Source organism: Semicossyphus pulcher, unplaced genomic scaffold (genome assembly GCF_022749685.1).
Source record: "Semicossyphus pulcher isolate SPU_LCO1_2020_fin unplaced genomic scaffold, fSemPul1.0.p SCAF_4, whole genome shotgun sequence".
Taxonomy (NCBI): domain Eukaryota; kingdom Metazoa; phylum Chordata; class Actinopteri; order Labriformes; family Labridae; genus Semicossyphus; species Semicossyphus pulcher.
In genome coordinates this window covers 18,449,415-18,463,742 of record NW_027211715.1, presented here as the reverse complement: position 1 = coordinate 18,463,742, position 14,328 = coordinate 18,449,415, and the positions used below count along the sequence as shown (strand labels likewise).

General features: G+C 42.2%; 2 protein-coding genes across 3 annotated transcripts in view; one reads left to right on the top strand and one right to left on the bottom strand.

The window, feature by feature from the left end:
* Window positions 1-3,462, bottom strand: part of xpr1a (xenotropic and polytropic retrovirus receptor 1a) — a 65,958-nt gene extending 62,496 nt beyond the window's left edge. For both annotated transcript variants that reach the window (XM_069680504.1, XM_069680503.1), the window contains exon 1: window positions 3,120-3,462. In XM_069680504.1, coding sequence (XP_069536605.1) covers window positions 3,120-3,188 — 69 coding nt within the window. In that variant the 5' untranslated portion in view covers window positions 3,189-3,462. The remainder of the gene's footprint in view (window positions 1-3,119) is intronic.
* Window positions 3,463-5,027: 1,565 nt separating this feature from the next.
* acbd6 (acyl-CoA binding domain containing 6) overlaps window positions 5,028-14,328 on the top strand; it is a 31,818-nt gene continuing 22,517 nt past the window's right edge. Inside the window, exons 1-5 of the mRNA XM_069680205.1 lie at window positions 5,028-5,495; window positions 5,706-5,770; window positions 6,016-6,112; window positions 9,344-9,420; window positions 13,542-13,647. Of these exons, the coding sequence (XP_069536306.1) occupies window positions 5,217-5,495; window positions 5,706-5,770; window positions 6,016-6,112; window positions 9,344-9,420; window positions 13,542-13,647 (624 nt within the window). The 5' untranslated portion in view covers window positions 5,028-5,216. The remainder of the gene's footprint in view (window positions 5,496-5,705; window positions 5,771-6,015; window positions 6,113-9,343; window positions 9,421-13,541; window positions 13,648-14,328) is intronic.

The following is a 14,328-nucleotide window of genomic DNA, read 5'->3' as shown; positions in this document are numbered from 1 at the left end:
CCTCAAGCATCGAGAGAAATTAATTTTCATCATTCTATAAAACTGCTTTTTAAATGTTTCTGCAGCGAATAATTACAGCATTTAAAGAAACAACCTCCTTGTAACTATTCAGCGCATCCCCTGCCCTTTAGCAGAAGCTTCTGCGCATGCACACCTCCATAGCAAACAGCTGATTAGCATATAGGTTTATAACTACGATCCCACAGGATGAGGCACACACCTAATTAGTCTATCACTCAATCGCCTTGTCAATTCCTTCATGGTCAAATGAAGTGTCCTTACTATCCAAAGCCAGTATTAGCTGTAACAGCCACTTTGCCGCATCCTTCTCATCTGCATAGAAACGGGCTGACCAATCTAAATAGAGAGTGCATGGTTTTTCACACAATAGCGTGCTCTAAAAAAAGGAGGAGAGTGAAAAGTGGGCAGTAGGTTAATTAATCCAACTGTCACACAAAGGCGAGAATATCACTTCAAAACACGGGCAATCAGGATGTGGGCAGCTGTAATATTAAACACACACAGCTGGTGTGGAAGTGTCATTTTACTGCATGGGCGACGGGTAACAATGACCCGTGTTAATGGAATAATTTGTCATTTGACAGACAGACAACTGCATTACAATACAGCAGTTGTGGCTGCAGTGTTTTCTGCATAACAGTGCAGGACAAATGTGTGACGGCTGTTGTGATGGCTATTTATAAGGACTGACGCTGCTTCTGTTGCACCACAGCAGCATATCAAGGCGCTGCATTTTTCAGAACGACATTAAAATGTATTTACTTTAAAGTCTGTCTTATCTCAATGACCCACTTAAATAAAGTCAGCTGACTTGAGTCATTACAGATAACTGTGTTTGCCCATGCCTCCTGATTCCAGAGAGCATAAACACATTGAGTATGATGTCCATCATATGCAGGTGTGAGCTCTGCCCCACTCCCACACACTCAGGAGGTGATGGTGTTCACAGAGGTCAGACAAAGACTGAAGGCAGCCGCAGTAACACAAAAACACACAACCCATCTCCGCTGCAAACCCTATATATAATTCAGATTTGAGGAAGAATACAAACTGTATGGATAAGGGGCCGACCCTGTTGTTCTGCATAATTCAACAACAGCTACACATGTAACGACATGTCTTTGAAAAGGTCGAGTTTTAGGAGGGTTAAAAAATGGGAAAGCAAGTCCTCAGCTCCACATGAATCATGTATCTGGTCGAATACAGTGTTAACACCACATGAATGGTTTTGCTTTCACATTAAATCTTATAGAAATATATTTTTTAAAGCGCTTAATATAACCTGACAAAGTCAATCAACCTTTTTTGATCAAAGAAAATCAATGTTCCATTCATAAAGTTTTCTTTGATAGATCTAAAAAGATTATGAATGGTTCAAAAAAACACACAAAAAAATGCAATCATCTATTCTTAAATGCAAATTGATTTCATCTTCACTATTGATCATTGCAAAGTTAAATATTGTGCTAGAAATATTTTAAATAAAAGTCAATTCAGGATTTTATACCAACTGTAAATGAACAGCAACACTAAACACAGACGACAGAGAAAATCTATCATCATCCATCTCAGGTCAGTGAGTGCGCCGCTGAATACTGGAGGTGTAAAATGGCTGGTATGTCCATGCATCTGTCCCTGTGCTCACTGTGTGTCAGTCTGTGCATACAGAGACCCCAAACAGGCTGTGCATGTTTTTCATAGTCAGTTTAAATTAAACTCTACAGTCGAGGTGTCCTCTTTTAAGTGTGTCCACTTAATATCTGACATCTCTTTAATTTTCCACTTTGGTTATGTTCCCTGAAGATGTTTTTATTACACAACAATGACAGTGTATCATTCATGTCAACCCAGACAGATCCAAATGTCTACTGTAGCAATTACCCAACTTATTAATAACATGCAGGGCATGTTTCCAAAATAAAACCAGTGCAGGGAGCTTCTTTCAGTCTGGGATGCAGGCTGCTGATGTTGAAGAAAGCAGAGTCTTTGTCTATAATTCATAGAGCTAAATGGAACCGAGCAGCCTGCCCTGTCACTGCACGTCTGCACCAAAGCTCTTAATGTAGAGCCAGCGCGGAAAAGAAGTGTAGTGTGAAACTAAAATACTCCTCAAGTACTGTACACCAGCCAACAAAGACCATGTTTGCACACAGAGGTCTTAAAGGAAATCCACAGACATCAGAAACCAGACAGAATATCCAGTTATATAAAGTCTTGCAGTTTGACCTTAGAGACGCAATTTCTGTTTAATTGTGCAAAATATCAAAAACAACTAGTCAACTACATCATGATAAATTAAAAACACTATGCATGCATTGTTTTTCAAAAGTCTGCTCAAAAACAGTGAATGATTATGGAAAAATATTTCAATATAATTGGTGCCTGGGAGATTTTCTTGTTATACTGATGCAAAAATAATAATTATAATAATAATGATCCCATATTATAATCCCGAGACAGTCAATGTCTTTGATGGAAGTATCAAAGCAATTGACAATGAAAACCATTTCCCCCTTTTATACACACCCCCTCAGTTAAATGATGAATTAAAGAAAAAGACATGGAAAAACAAGACAAGGAACAAAATATGTAATCTGAATGGTATACATATTAGTTTTGCAAAGAAAAAGCTAAAAATAAACATACAAAGAAGCTGAAGATATTAATTATTTATGGATGGATTTTGCCTTAATATTTATACTATGAATGGTTAAATAAAGAAGACTTATTTTTTAATATTCCAGCATTAAAAGGATTTAGTTTGACTGTTAACTGTTTATCCTTTTAATTTTTAAGCGTTGTTAATTCAGCAAACAGCTATAAAAAGCACTGAATGCTCCCTATGGCTCTTAACAGCCGCAGTCAATTTCCCCTCCATAAACAAAAGGACATCCCTTATCTTTCCCGTCCTTTATTGATCTGTGGAGAAGGCTTACTCAAACTGAAATAATAAATTATAAAGCTTTTTAAAATGTGCCATAGTTAATAGTGACTATTATTTTACACTTTCTCTTAAAAAATGTTGGATTTGTAGTAGTTTCGTTTCTGCCCATATCCACAATGCTTTTATTTCTAACACAAGATAAATTTCACTTTACCTCATACTGGAGATACTGTTTCCTCCACTCTGGAGTGATGTGGGACGAAAGATGCTCCGCGAATTTCATTTTGCCGGAACAAGCGTCCCCTCAAACCTTAAATCCAAGAGCGGCTGTCCCCTTCCCCGTCGACGCGACTTTTGTTATTTCAGTGAACTTGCTGGCTCAACATGCGGTGCGTCAGCCCGGCGCACTCCGCTGCTCTTCACTCCACTTCTGGCTCGTCCCGGTCAGTGCAGAGCCCGTCCCACATACTACTTCACGGGAGGGACGGCAATGGAAACTGTAGCCTGTCTTTCACAGGTGGTCGGACGGCAGATTAAACGGAGCCGGTGAGAGTGGCTCAGTGACTTTGCTCCGTCCCTCCCTGGGCAGGTCTGGGGACATTGCAGTCCGCCATCGAATTGAGCCACAGCGACGTGGTTGCGTCAGCAGAGCGCGCGGCAGCACCGGGCGTTGTTGGGACCTCCTGTAAAAAGTAGTAGACAGTGAGTGCGTTAAGGAAGCCCCTCGCCTTTTACATAGATTATTCACCACAAACTCCCACATTATTAGGTTTAGTCTCAAGTGAGAAGCTTCTCGATGCAACTGGTTTGTTTGCAATGAAAGAGGGAATAAAGTTAAACCTTAATCAGCTTGCAGTACACATTCTATTCAGTGATAATGATTGTACACACTTTTTTAAAATCATGACTGACTGTCTCATCTCTGTCTTCTATTTCTGATCAACAGCCCAATCGCTTTTTTGACTTTTGCTTCCTTCTGCTTTTTTCCACGTTTGCACAATTTTATCTAGAAATGGTTCAGCCAATTATACATATTTGGATGCTTAGTTTAAAGGCCATTGTTCGTGCTCTGGAAGAGCAGAGAGTTTCACTAGAAGATGATAATTGGCTGTCATTACTCATAGGATATTTCAAAGGGATCTCATTATGCTGTCCATATTCCAAAGTTCCTTAAATGCATGGCAAGTTCAATGAGAGTTAGTTTAACTCCAAAAAGCCTAAACAAGTTGGCTCTATCATTAGACACTCCGTGTTTCTATAAGAAAAATACCGGTATATAGTCTTCTTTTCTTTCTGAAGAGTTTGGGACAGTCGCTTAGTGTCCGTTACAGAGACACAATGTGTTACAATTCATCACTATGCCATTAGCAGCATCTGCTGGACAAACTGTGCTAATGCATATTTCCACCCATATGTCTGAGTTCTTCAGTTATAAACTAAAAGTTTTACAGTGACATGGTTTGTTAAAGTTATGTCTCCATTCCTGTAAATGTTAGGCAATGTACTAAGACATTTTAACAGAAATTGGACCAACTAGACTTAAACTGGACCAAGAAGTAATTTTAGTTTGTCGTAAAACAAGGCAATTAAGGCCACATTTAATTCACCTGCGTGTTCAGTGCCCAGCCCAAGCCATCACCTGGCAACCATGTAGCTAATATTAGAAAGCTAACAAGCTAATTGCATGCTGTTATTTACACTTAACTTACGAAGAAAATATAGTTTTGTCCGCTGTATTTGATAAAATGCTATTGTTTTATATTTTATAAGATTTTAATAACCAATGCTACTCAAACGAAACCGGTGGCCATCTGCAAAATCTTGTCATGGACGCCAAGGTTATATTTTACTTTACCAACCAAATGGCTTACCAAGCACATATAAAGCAAAACACAAACCCCAAAAGACAATCTCCACCTCATGCAGACTTTGCTGTCTGTCTAAACATAGGTTTACAATTAAATAAGCCGAGTGTTTCACTTTTCATTTTTTTGTGTGTTGTTGTTCCTAACCTTTTTTCTTCTTAAAGGTGCACCGCGAAGAACAGACAGGAGCATAGGCGGAACCTTTCTTGCTACTCTAAGTTTAGCCGGTGCTCGGTGTTGACAGGACCAGAGACGGACCAACGGTAGAAACAAATCCGACTGTCACGGAATCTCAACGATAACGGATTAAAAGACGAAGTCGCAACTGAAATACTTCGGAAATACACATTTCAGGCAGCTACTCTACGTTGGTATTTAACGGTTTTAAAGGACCCCCGGCGCACGTCATCACTGACGGTACGCTTACGTTATAAACAATAATAACAATGGCTTCTGGGTCGCCGTCGTCCTCTCCGGACACTGCGACGGGCTCAGGTACAGACCCAGCCCGGCCAGACACAGGGGAGCCCCTCGGCGGAGCAGGCTCAGACTCGGACTCTGATTTAGGTTTGGGTAAATTTGACTGCAGCGCCATGGAAATGGGAGACCGACTGGAGGGAGAGGAGCTGGAGCGGGAGTTTGAGTCTGCAGCAGACCGCGTACGAGATCTGGTTCAGACCGCCAGCAGGGACCAGCTGCTGTACCTATACGCACGATACAAACAGGTGAGTGTGGGATTAACTGACGCTGTGGTTGTGTAGGCCAATTTACAACCCTCGAATACTAGCTTCATGTTATATTAAAACCACATACACTGAATCCCCAACATTTTTGTATAGTCACTAGGCAGGCCCAGACACCTCTGTTTTGTTATCTATAAATAGGTCTGGATAACACTGGATCAGCTGAATAATTCTGACTTGTTCTGTTTTCAGGCCAAAGTGGGGAAGTGCAATACACAAAAGCCTGGCTTCTTTGACTTTGAAGGACAGAGAAAATGGTATGTAGTCTTAAAGTTGATGCCAGTTTCCAATAGATTGTGTTCACATTTGTGTAAAATAAATGTGTGTATCATCTTGGGTTGTTTTTTAAATGGCACTGGGTGTGAATGTGTGCGGAGAGAGAAGAGAAGAGACGGAGAGAGAGAGAGGACTCGCATTACAACCCATAGTACAGATAATAATGCACACGTCCAGTTTCCAGCTATAGTTTGTAACTGTGATGACCATTCTAATATCATTGCAGGCAAGCCTGGAAGCAGCTTGGAGACATGGAGGCAGATCAGGCAATGCAGGAGTACATATCCTGTGTCAATGTGTTAGACCCTGAAGGCAGCACGAAGGTAATAAAACCATTAGTGAGAAGTCAAAGTTGGTTTTGATTGCTTATCCTGATTGTATACTACTACACACTGTGAACTACACTGTACAATGTTGTACCATTTTCGATCTTAATATATTGGTAAGTTCCAGAAAGAGCACGACTAGATCAAATTAATAAACATATATGGCCTATGTATAAGGCTAATTGTAAGAGCAGGAACAGAGGTGTTAAAACCCTCTAAAGCGAATAAAGAACACAGATGGTAAATGAGTTGCAGACATGGTCAAATGAAGATGTTCCTTGTGTGCAGTGATCATTCTGTTCTGCTTAAAGTTCAATGTCAGATATTGAGCATATTGTCTGAAAGCTCCAACTACTGCTCTATAAATGATACTTCTTCGACTAGGTAACACAATCTTGCTGAATAATGAATCCCACCCAACTGGCACTTTGTGTATACTAAAATGTTTATAGATTTTCGTATGAACACAAGAATGCAACTCAGCTCTGCTCCGTGGGACAATAAAAAGAGACAAATATACAGTCATCAAATGTCATTCCCCTCTAAGATGCAATTCATTTTTTTCCCAGCAGAGGTCAGTATCACAGTGTTGTTCTCTCCCATGTCTCTTCTTTATTCTGTACATGTAGTATGAAAAATACATGAGAAGATTATGCCATCTTCCTCAATAGCTGACATTTTTAGGATATGAATAATGCAAAAAAAACTGTCAATGTCTGGCTGTGGAGACAGGCCTGTGTGCGTATAGTGACTCATGAGAGACTGTTTACGTCTCTACACGCTCTTGTGTCATGTCAAGAGACCTTGTCAGGAGAGTTGTGTTGCCATGGACAGGCTGTCCTTCGGGGCCGCAGCAGAAGTATTCAGTTACAACAACAAATTTGTACTGCCTGCTGATGCATGATGAACACATTAAAATGTGCTGAGGAAATATGAATGTTGAAATGATAGATGGAAGAGGGATACAGCCCATACTTAAAAGTGTACAATGTTTAAACTCTGTCAAAGGATGATCCAAAAGAAATAGTAAAGGATCAAAGTAGCACGTAGTTAGCCATGCTTTTAGCATTTCTTTATTGTAAGTCAAAGTAAATACTTAAACATGTCAGTAAGGAGGGTTAAGGGTTTTACATCAAACCATTACACCATTCGTTTTGATGAGATTGGATTCTGCTAAGTTTCTTTGAGTGTAATGAGTTGAGAAATCCAGGCTGATTTTAATGACCTGAATCTGATTTCATTTGATATTTGATGTCAAAATTTTTGCGTTAGACAAACGGAAAAAAACAGATATATTGACTACTGCACAATGTTGTTATGTCTGCAGCTTTTATATAATCAGAGGGTTGGATTTCTGTATCTACTATTAATTGTGGTAACCATGAAAACAAGTTGTTTTCAGTCATGAGAATGAATGTTTATTATAAATCCATTCATTCATTATCTATACCGCTTATCCTGTTCAGGGTCACTGATGGGCTGGAGCCAATCCCAGCTGTCATTGTACGAGAGGCAGGGTACACCCTGGACTGATAGCCAGTCAATCACAGGGTTGATACATAGAGATAGACAACGTTCCACGCTCGCATTCACACCTACAGGCAATTAAAAGTCACCAATGAACCTAACGAGCATGTCTTTGGACCGCTGGAGGAAACCGGAGTACCCGGAGGGAACCCACGCATGCACGGGGAGAACATGCAAACTCCACACAGAACGGCCTACTATGTCCGTGCTGGGAACCTTCTAGCCGTGAGGCAACAGCGCTAACCACTGCACCACCATGCAGTTCATGTTTATTATATCATAGAATTTTTATTTTTATCATGCTAGTCCCTGGTTTAAGGGCTACAAGATGCCAGTGTTGTAATGAAATGAAAATAGCATCACTTACATGGAGGTGCCCGCCATCTCGACATAAAACCAGGAATCCAAACTAAGCGTGTGGGGATTTGCTCTACAAGTGTCGATTGACCTTAACGTCATGCTCTTCAAGCATAGCCCTGAAGAGATGGATTTTTTTCTAGTATTGAATAGTAGAAGTATACTTTTTTTTAAAGGTCTGCCACATGTCCTGTGTGACCTACTGTCCTGTAGCGTCTCCTTGCTGACGCAGGTTTCCTTTCATTTTTGTGCGCTCCCAACGGTTTCCCCTCAACTCTTCATTACTGCCCCTTTTCCTCTTTGTTCTCCTTCTCTTTGCTACCTGCTTTTACTCTTTAAAGCTTTCCGCCATCCTCTTTTCCTTCCCTCCCTTTCCCCCCCTTTCTTTCCTCGCCTTCCATATTTATGTCTTTTTAATAGTTTCACTGTCAGCCGCATGTCCGACTCTGACACATTCTTTTCTCCTCGACCGTGCCGCAGGGCAATACTCGCTGACTCTGCCCCACAGCTGCACAATGCCAGGAGAGAGACAGGCCAGCAAACGCACAAATGCCCCCCCTCCCTGAAAAGAAGCTGATTGTATTAGCGTTAACAAAGCGCCATAGCATGGCAGTGGCTATTCCTTTGGAGGCACAGTCAAATGGTGTAAGTAGGGGCGCATAGACAGAGAAGCAGAAGAGAGAATAATAGGCAGAATTTGACCTCTGTTCCTGCCTCAATTGTTGAGCAGACACTGGCTTTATATTGCATTATACTGTAGAGGAGCAGGGTGCATCAGCGAATATTCTGACTTTCTCAAGTGAATTATGTTGTCCCCAAAAGTGCACGCACAGTTGTTTTGGTTCGCCTGTCATGTTCTCCCCCCACTCTTGCTATTTTCTGAAATCTGATTTGTGTGGGATCCTTTGTGAGTCGAGGTTGGTCAGAGAAGAATAGGCCGGGTAATAAAGTCTCGGCTGAACTGAATGTAATGTGGAATTCCATGATAAATACAGAAGATATTGGTCTTGTGCATATTGTTAAGCATTTATTGCCTATGAGGTCATGTCTAAAGCCCCGGAGACTTGTTTCAAAGTGACACATATTTCAACGTTTATCTCTGTCATGCATCAGCCAAGCAAAGGCTATACGTTTAAAGCTTCATGGTGAAAACACACAGCCCTTTTGTATTTCATTGAGCACACAAAACAATAAGGTCAGTACCTCTGTGCACATGGGATAGCAACACAGTCTGCACACAGAGGACGAACTAGCAGAGGTTTGTTGACAGCGACCTACATCAGTGTTAGTTTAAACTCTTTATAACGTGGACGTTGTTCTTAAATGTGTGTTTTATTTTGTCAGGAAAGACGAGGAGCAGAAAGACGAACGGGATTTGGAGGAGCAGCAGTCAGCTCTCTGTACCAGGAAGAGATGATCAGGTATTTACATCAGAAGGAACACAAATGCACCCACAAACATCAGAAACAGGCTGTTACACTGACTATACTCGCAACTTGTAGACTTTTACAGACACACATTGAGTATTGTTGCCTTCCAACACATCAGGGCCAAAGCATCTGTTATTTATATATTTTTTGGTGCTGAAACAGACTCATCTTTTGTCGTCTGGATGTGAATCACCACTCAATGAACGCTTAGGTCAACCTGATCTGAGTCAGACATTGTTAACCACTGATCTTGATGCTGTGTTTGATTATGTCCAACAGACCGTAACTGCAGTTAGGGCCCTTAGACGTCACACAGTTCTGATTTATGCTAATGAAATACATTCTCCATTTACTTCTGCCTGGCAGACTTACTCAAGCTTAAAAAGCTCATCTTCATTTCAATGAAAAAGGAGCTCTTTTGGAGATGAAAATGAGATGTGTGAATCCTGCAGGTTTTCCTCCTAAATGGCTGTGTGTGATTAGTATGCACCGTCTAAAGAAGAGCCGGCCAGAGTCTCCCCCCTTTTAATTACGTTACGATTCGGCGGGCACTTAGGAGGAGGAGGGAGGGGAGGGTGATGAAGACATGCCGGGTACAGGAGAGGGAGGCAGGTACAGCAGGTTTCCCAGAACGATGCTGCCCTCGGTGGAATCCTGTTGCATAGATGCCCTGAGGGAAACCAGCAGGAAGGAAGTCATTAACCCGGCACGTACACACGCTTATGCACACGTGTGCACACGCAGACATACACTTAGCGCTATATGTCGACGCGATTGCATCTGAATTTGTGCATAACCTGCTGGAACTGTCACACTCACTGCTCTGCTGCTTTTCAATTTTCTCTCTCACACACACACACACACGGTCCCACTCCATATTAAACATCCAAGCACCTGTTAACCAGACAGAGTTAATTGCATTGCTCGCCGCTCATCTGGATCTGTGCATGTGTGTGCGTACGTGTCAGTAGTGTGTATCGACAAAAGCAGGATTGATTAGCAATATCCCTGGACTAGTGAGCTGATCAGTGTGTGATTGAAGAGGCTTTGAACGCTACATCTGTGATTCTCTCTCCCACCCTGAAAGAGGATTCTGATGAACACGGCCGGCTTTGTTGCCCGGACACTCGGCTGAGTTATTTGGGTTTCCATTGTTTCTCCTACTTCCATGGAGCTTGGTCACGTTGAGAGCGTCGAGCGGGATCCTATAGGGGATGTGATGACAGATTGTGAAGGTGTGTGTGTGTGTGTGTGTGTGTGTGTGTGTGTGTGTGTGTGTGTGTGTGTGTGTGTGTGTGTGTGTGTGTGTGTGTGTGTGTGTGTGTGTGTGTGTGTGTGATGGATGGCGTGGTGGTGGTGTTGATCAGGGTGAAGCTCAGGCCAGGTAGATGAGTGTTCTCCACCACTGTGGCCAGTTTAGTCTGATGGATGAAGGACATATCTGCCGCTACACCAGACTGGATGCACACATGTGAGCACATAATGCTCACACACACACACACACATATACACACACACACACACACACACACACAACCCTTGGTACCCCTGCTGTTGTGATGACAGAGTAGCCTGTGACCTTCCCAGCATGCATTGCGGTAATGTTGATGTCACGTCGTTTACAGGGCCCACATTAATCATTTGTTTGTTTATAGCGTGTGTGTGTGTGTCCATGTGTGTGTGTTACTTCAGTGTGGACTACATACAGGTGTTTTGTAAACTGATATGTTGGCTAATGTTTAGTGCATATTCTATACCCTTACACTTCATGCATAGATGTGTGTTCATGCTGTATGTACTGTATTTGAGTATGTGTCATGCACCCGTCAGGTCAGCCCTGTCCGACCATCATCGAAAGACTGATGAGCTGGCCTATTGATTAGTTGCCGGGGAGACGGATGGCGGCCACACATCAGGGACACTCGGGGTCACCGTGGCCATCAGACTAGGAAGTGGGTGTGGCCCCGGCGTGGAGACTCATGAATAAACATAGCGCTGGTAATCAGGAGTATGTAAATGAATGTGCTCATACATAACCCAGCAGCGATAAAAGTGTAATGAGTTATTCATAATTCATCACAGGCTGATGAGGAGGTGGGAGGAAGAGGGAGGGGAGGAACGAGAGAACAGGCAGAGAAGCGTGTAGATGAAAAGCTGAAGAAAGGAGGGTACAGAGGTTCATTAAAGAACAAACAGCAGACACAAAACTTTGTGTGTCTGCTGTTGGCTGAGAAATCTGCATCCTCTCGTGTTGCCTGTTTGTGGTTTATCTCCACTGTGGCCGGTTTAAGTTGTGCTAATTCCAGCTAGAGACATCAGAGCCGAGGAACTCTGATACAATCCTCCTCTGGTTTTTTTATATTAAACGTGAGCTGAGTTTCTTTAAGCAGATCCATCAAGATCCAACAGTCTGACAAGCAGCCTGCATGGGATTATACTCATCATCTTTATGTATACATACAGCCTCCTTCTCTTTAAGCCTGATGGGATAAAAGATTCAGAAATCCTGAAAATGCCCTTTAATGCAGGAATTCTAGATGAATTATCCATTAGATATTTTGTCAATATATTTATCACATTTGGTCCATAAAACATCAGAATGGTGAAAAATAGCAGTCATAATTCTAAAGACATGATTTAGCTTGTCACTAAATAAGCTGATGAAAACAACCTAAGCAGTAAATATAGAATCAGTAAATAAATAACGTTTGTTGTGTGGAATAGCCTCTTTGCACTTTCCCCTGAAGGTTATTATGTTGTTCATAAGTGAATTTAATTTTATGCTGTTGGTGAGTGGAGTTGGTGTCATATTTCTTTTAATCCACAATATATTTGATATTTATTTTTACGGTCTCTATACGATTTGCTTTTTTCAGAGCTGCTCTGCCTTTGTTAGATTGAGTCTTGATTCGTAAAGATCAACAGGTCATTGGTTTTATGCTGTCATTAACACACCATTAACAAACGTAAAATTCTTCTTTAAAACTGTAAAATAACCAAAACTTTTTTTGGGGGGTGGGGGGTGTACCACGCTAATGCCAGTTAGGTTAAATTCTAGCTATAACTGATGTCATCACGAATTGTTAAACACAAAAGCAAAAAGAAGAGCCACTAGATGCCTGACAGCCAACAGCGTATTAGAGCCATCACAGGTAAAACAAAAACATTACAAATGGATGTAATGTTATGATAAAAAAAGATGAAACTTTCTGAGATTGAAGTAGTTTACAGTAATAAAGTTGAAATTTCTCTGACATAAAAACCTAATTTATAGGACAAAAAAACTTGGAAAATTAGCTGAGGTACTCCTGAGGCCCGGTGCTGCTCAGTAAACCAGCATCAGAGATGGGGGGGGGGTTGGCCTTGGGGATGACTGACGTCCTGCGTGGGAGTGGTAGAGCTGCGGGTATGCAGGGTTTCAGTCAGACAATAGAGCACAAAATTCAATTAATCTGAATGGCCGGCATGGGTAAGAGGGAGGGGAAGGCGTAAAGCTCTAAATGAGATTTCGCCCCTTCTCTCCCCTTCACCCAGCAGCCCTCCTTCACCACCGCCACCACCCCTGCACCCTGCCTCCCCCACAGCACTCACTCCGGTCCCCAATGCCAGGAGGTGATTAGAGACACACAGATATAATCAGAGGTGGGATGGTGGGCGCTGTGCGTGTATATATGTGTGTGTCGTATGCAAGTGCTCCCCGAGGATGTGGCACGTGTGGCTTGTGTCTGAGACAGAGAGAGGAGTTATGTGTTTTTAAAGTAAAAACACTTGTAATGTGGTGTTCACCTTCCTGGGTTTTTACACACTTAAAAACACGTTTTATTTTCTTCCTTATTCTTTCTCTTCATGTATCACTATGGCCTTGCAGATAGGTTTTAACATAGCCTCAGAGATTTCTGTCAATATGAATAAGTGGACCTTTTGTTTGTGGTCCTCACAGAGTTGTAAATATATGTTTAAATACTTTAAATGGACCGCAACATTTCTTTCCAAAAACGTTGTCCCTGTTTTTCTGGAAGATAGATTAAACACATTTCCTTTCACCCTCTCTCTCTCTCTCTCTCTCTCTCTCTCTCTCTCTCTCTCCCTCTTTTTTTCTGTGTCACTCTCAGGGAAGAGGATAAGAACATCTTTGACTACTGCAGAGAAAACAACATCGAGCACGTCAGCAAGGCCATCAACTCCCAGAAGGTGGATGTCAACACTAAAGACGAAGAGGTAACTAGAAAACACACATCTAAGGATATCAATGAGAGTTGCACTTTACACTGTTATATACATATAGTTTAAATGTGGCTAAGTTACCTGCTGAAGTGTCTTTAAGCCAGCAGCTAGTCTGTCCCAGCTGCAGGGTTTGTGTCTGTGCTCTGGCCCTCTGTATAAGCAGTGCAGGTGTAGATGATCAGTGCACTATCATTGAAAATACAGGTCACTGGGGGATGGTTCACGCAGCTCTTTCCTCTCTTGTTACATAATGGTTTCTATGATCTGAAGCCACACACACCTGGGAACCACTCCTCAGCCTGAGATGTGTAAATCGTGCAAACGGCTATTATCATCACGATGCGTTTTCTGGATTGACCCCGAAATCCATTCATCTGCCCCTCGATTCATTACCGGCCGGGGCCAAATGGCTACGCTCCCTGCCTCCCTTTCATCACAGCCGCTCTGCAGATAAGCACGCAGGCGGCTGGTGGGTTCCCAGCCAGAGGCCAGATGGCTGAGGGACCTCAGCAGAGAAAGCTTTGTCTGTCCACTGCCATTGTTTGCTCAGCTGCAGTGCAGCTCGTTTAACAGCAGAGGGCAGTGGTGAAGTTTGACATCAGCAGGAAGCTCCATCTGCTCCTGCAGCTCACAGAGAGAGAGAGGCTGACTACTCACCAAATATCCACCTGGGTT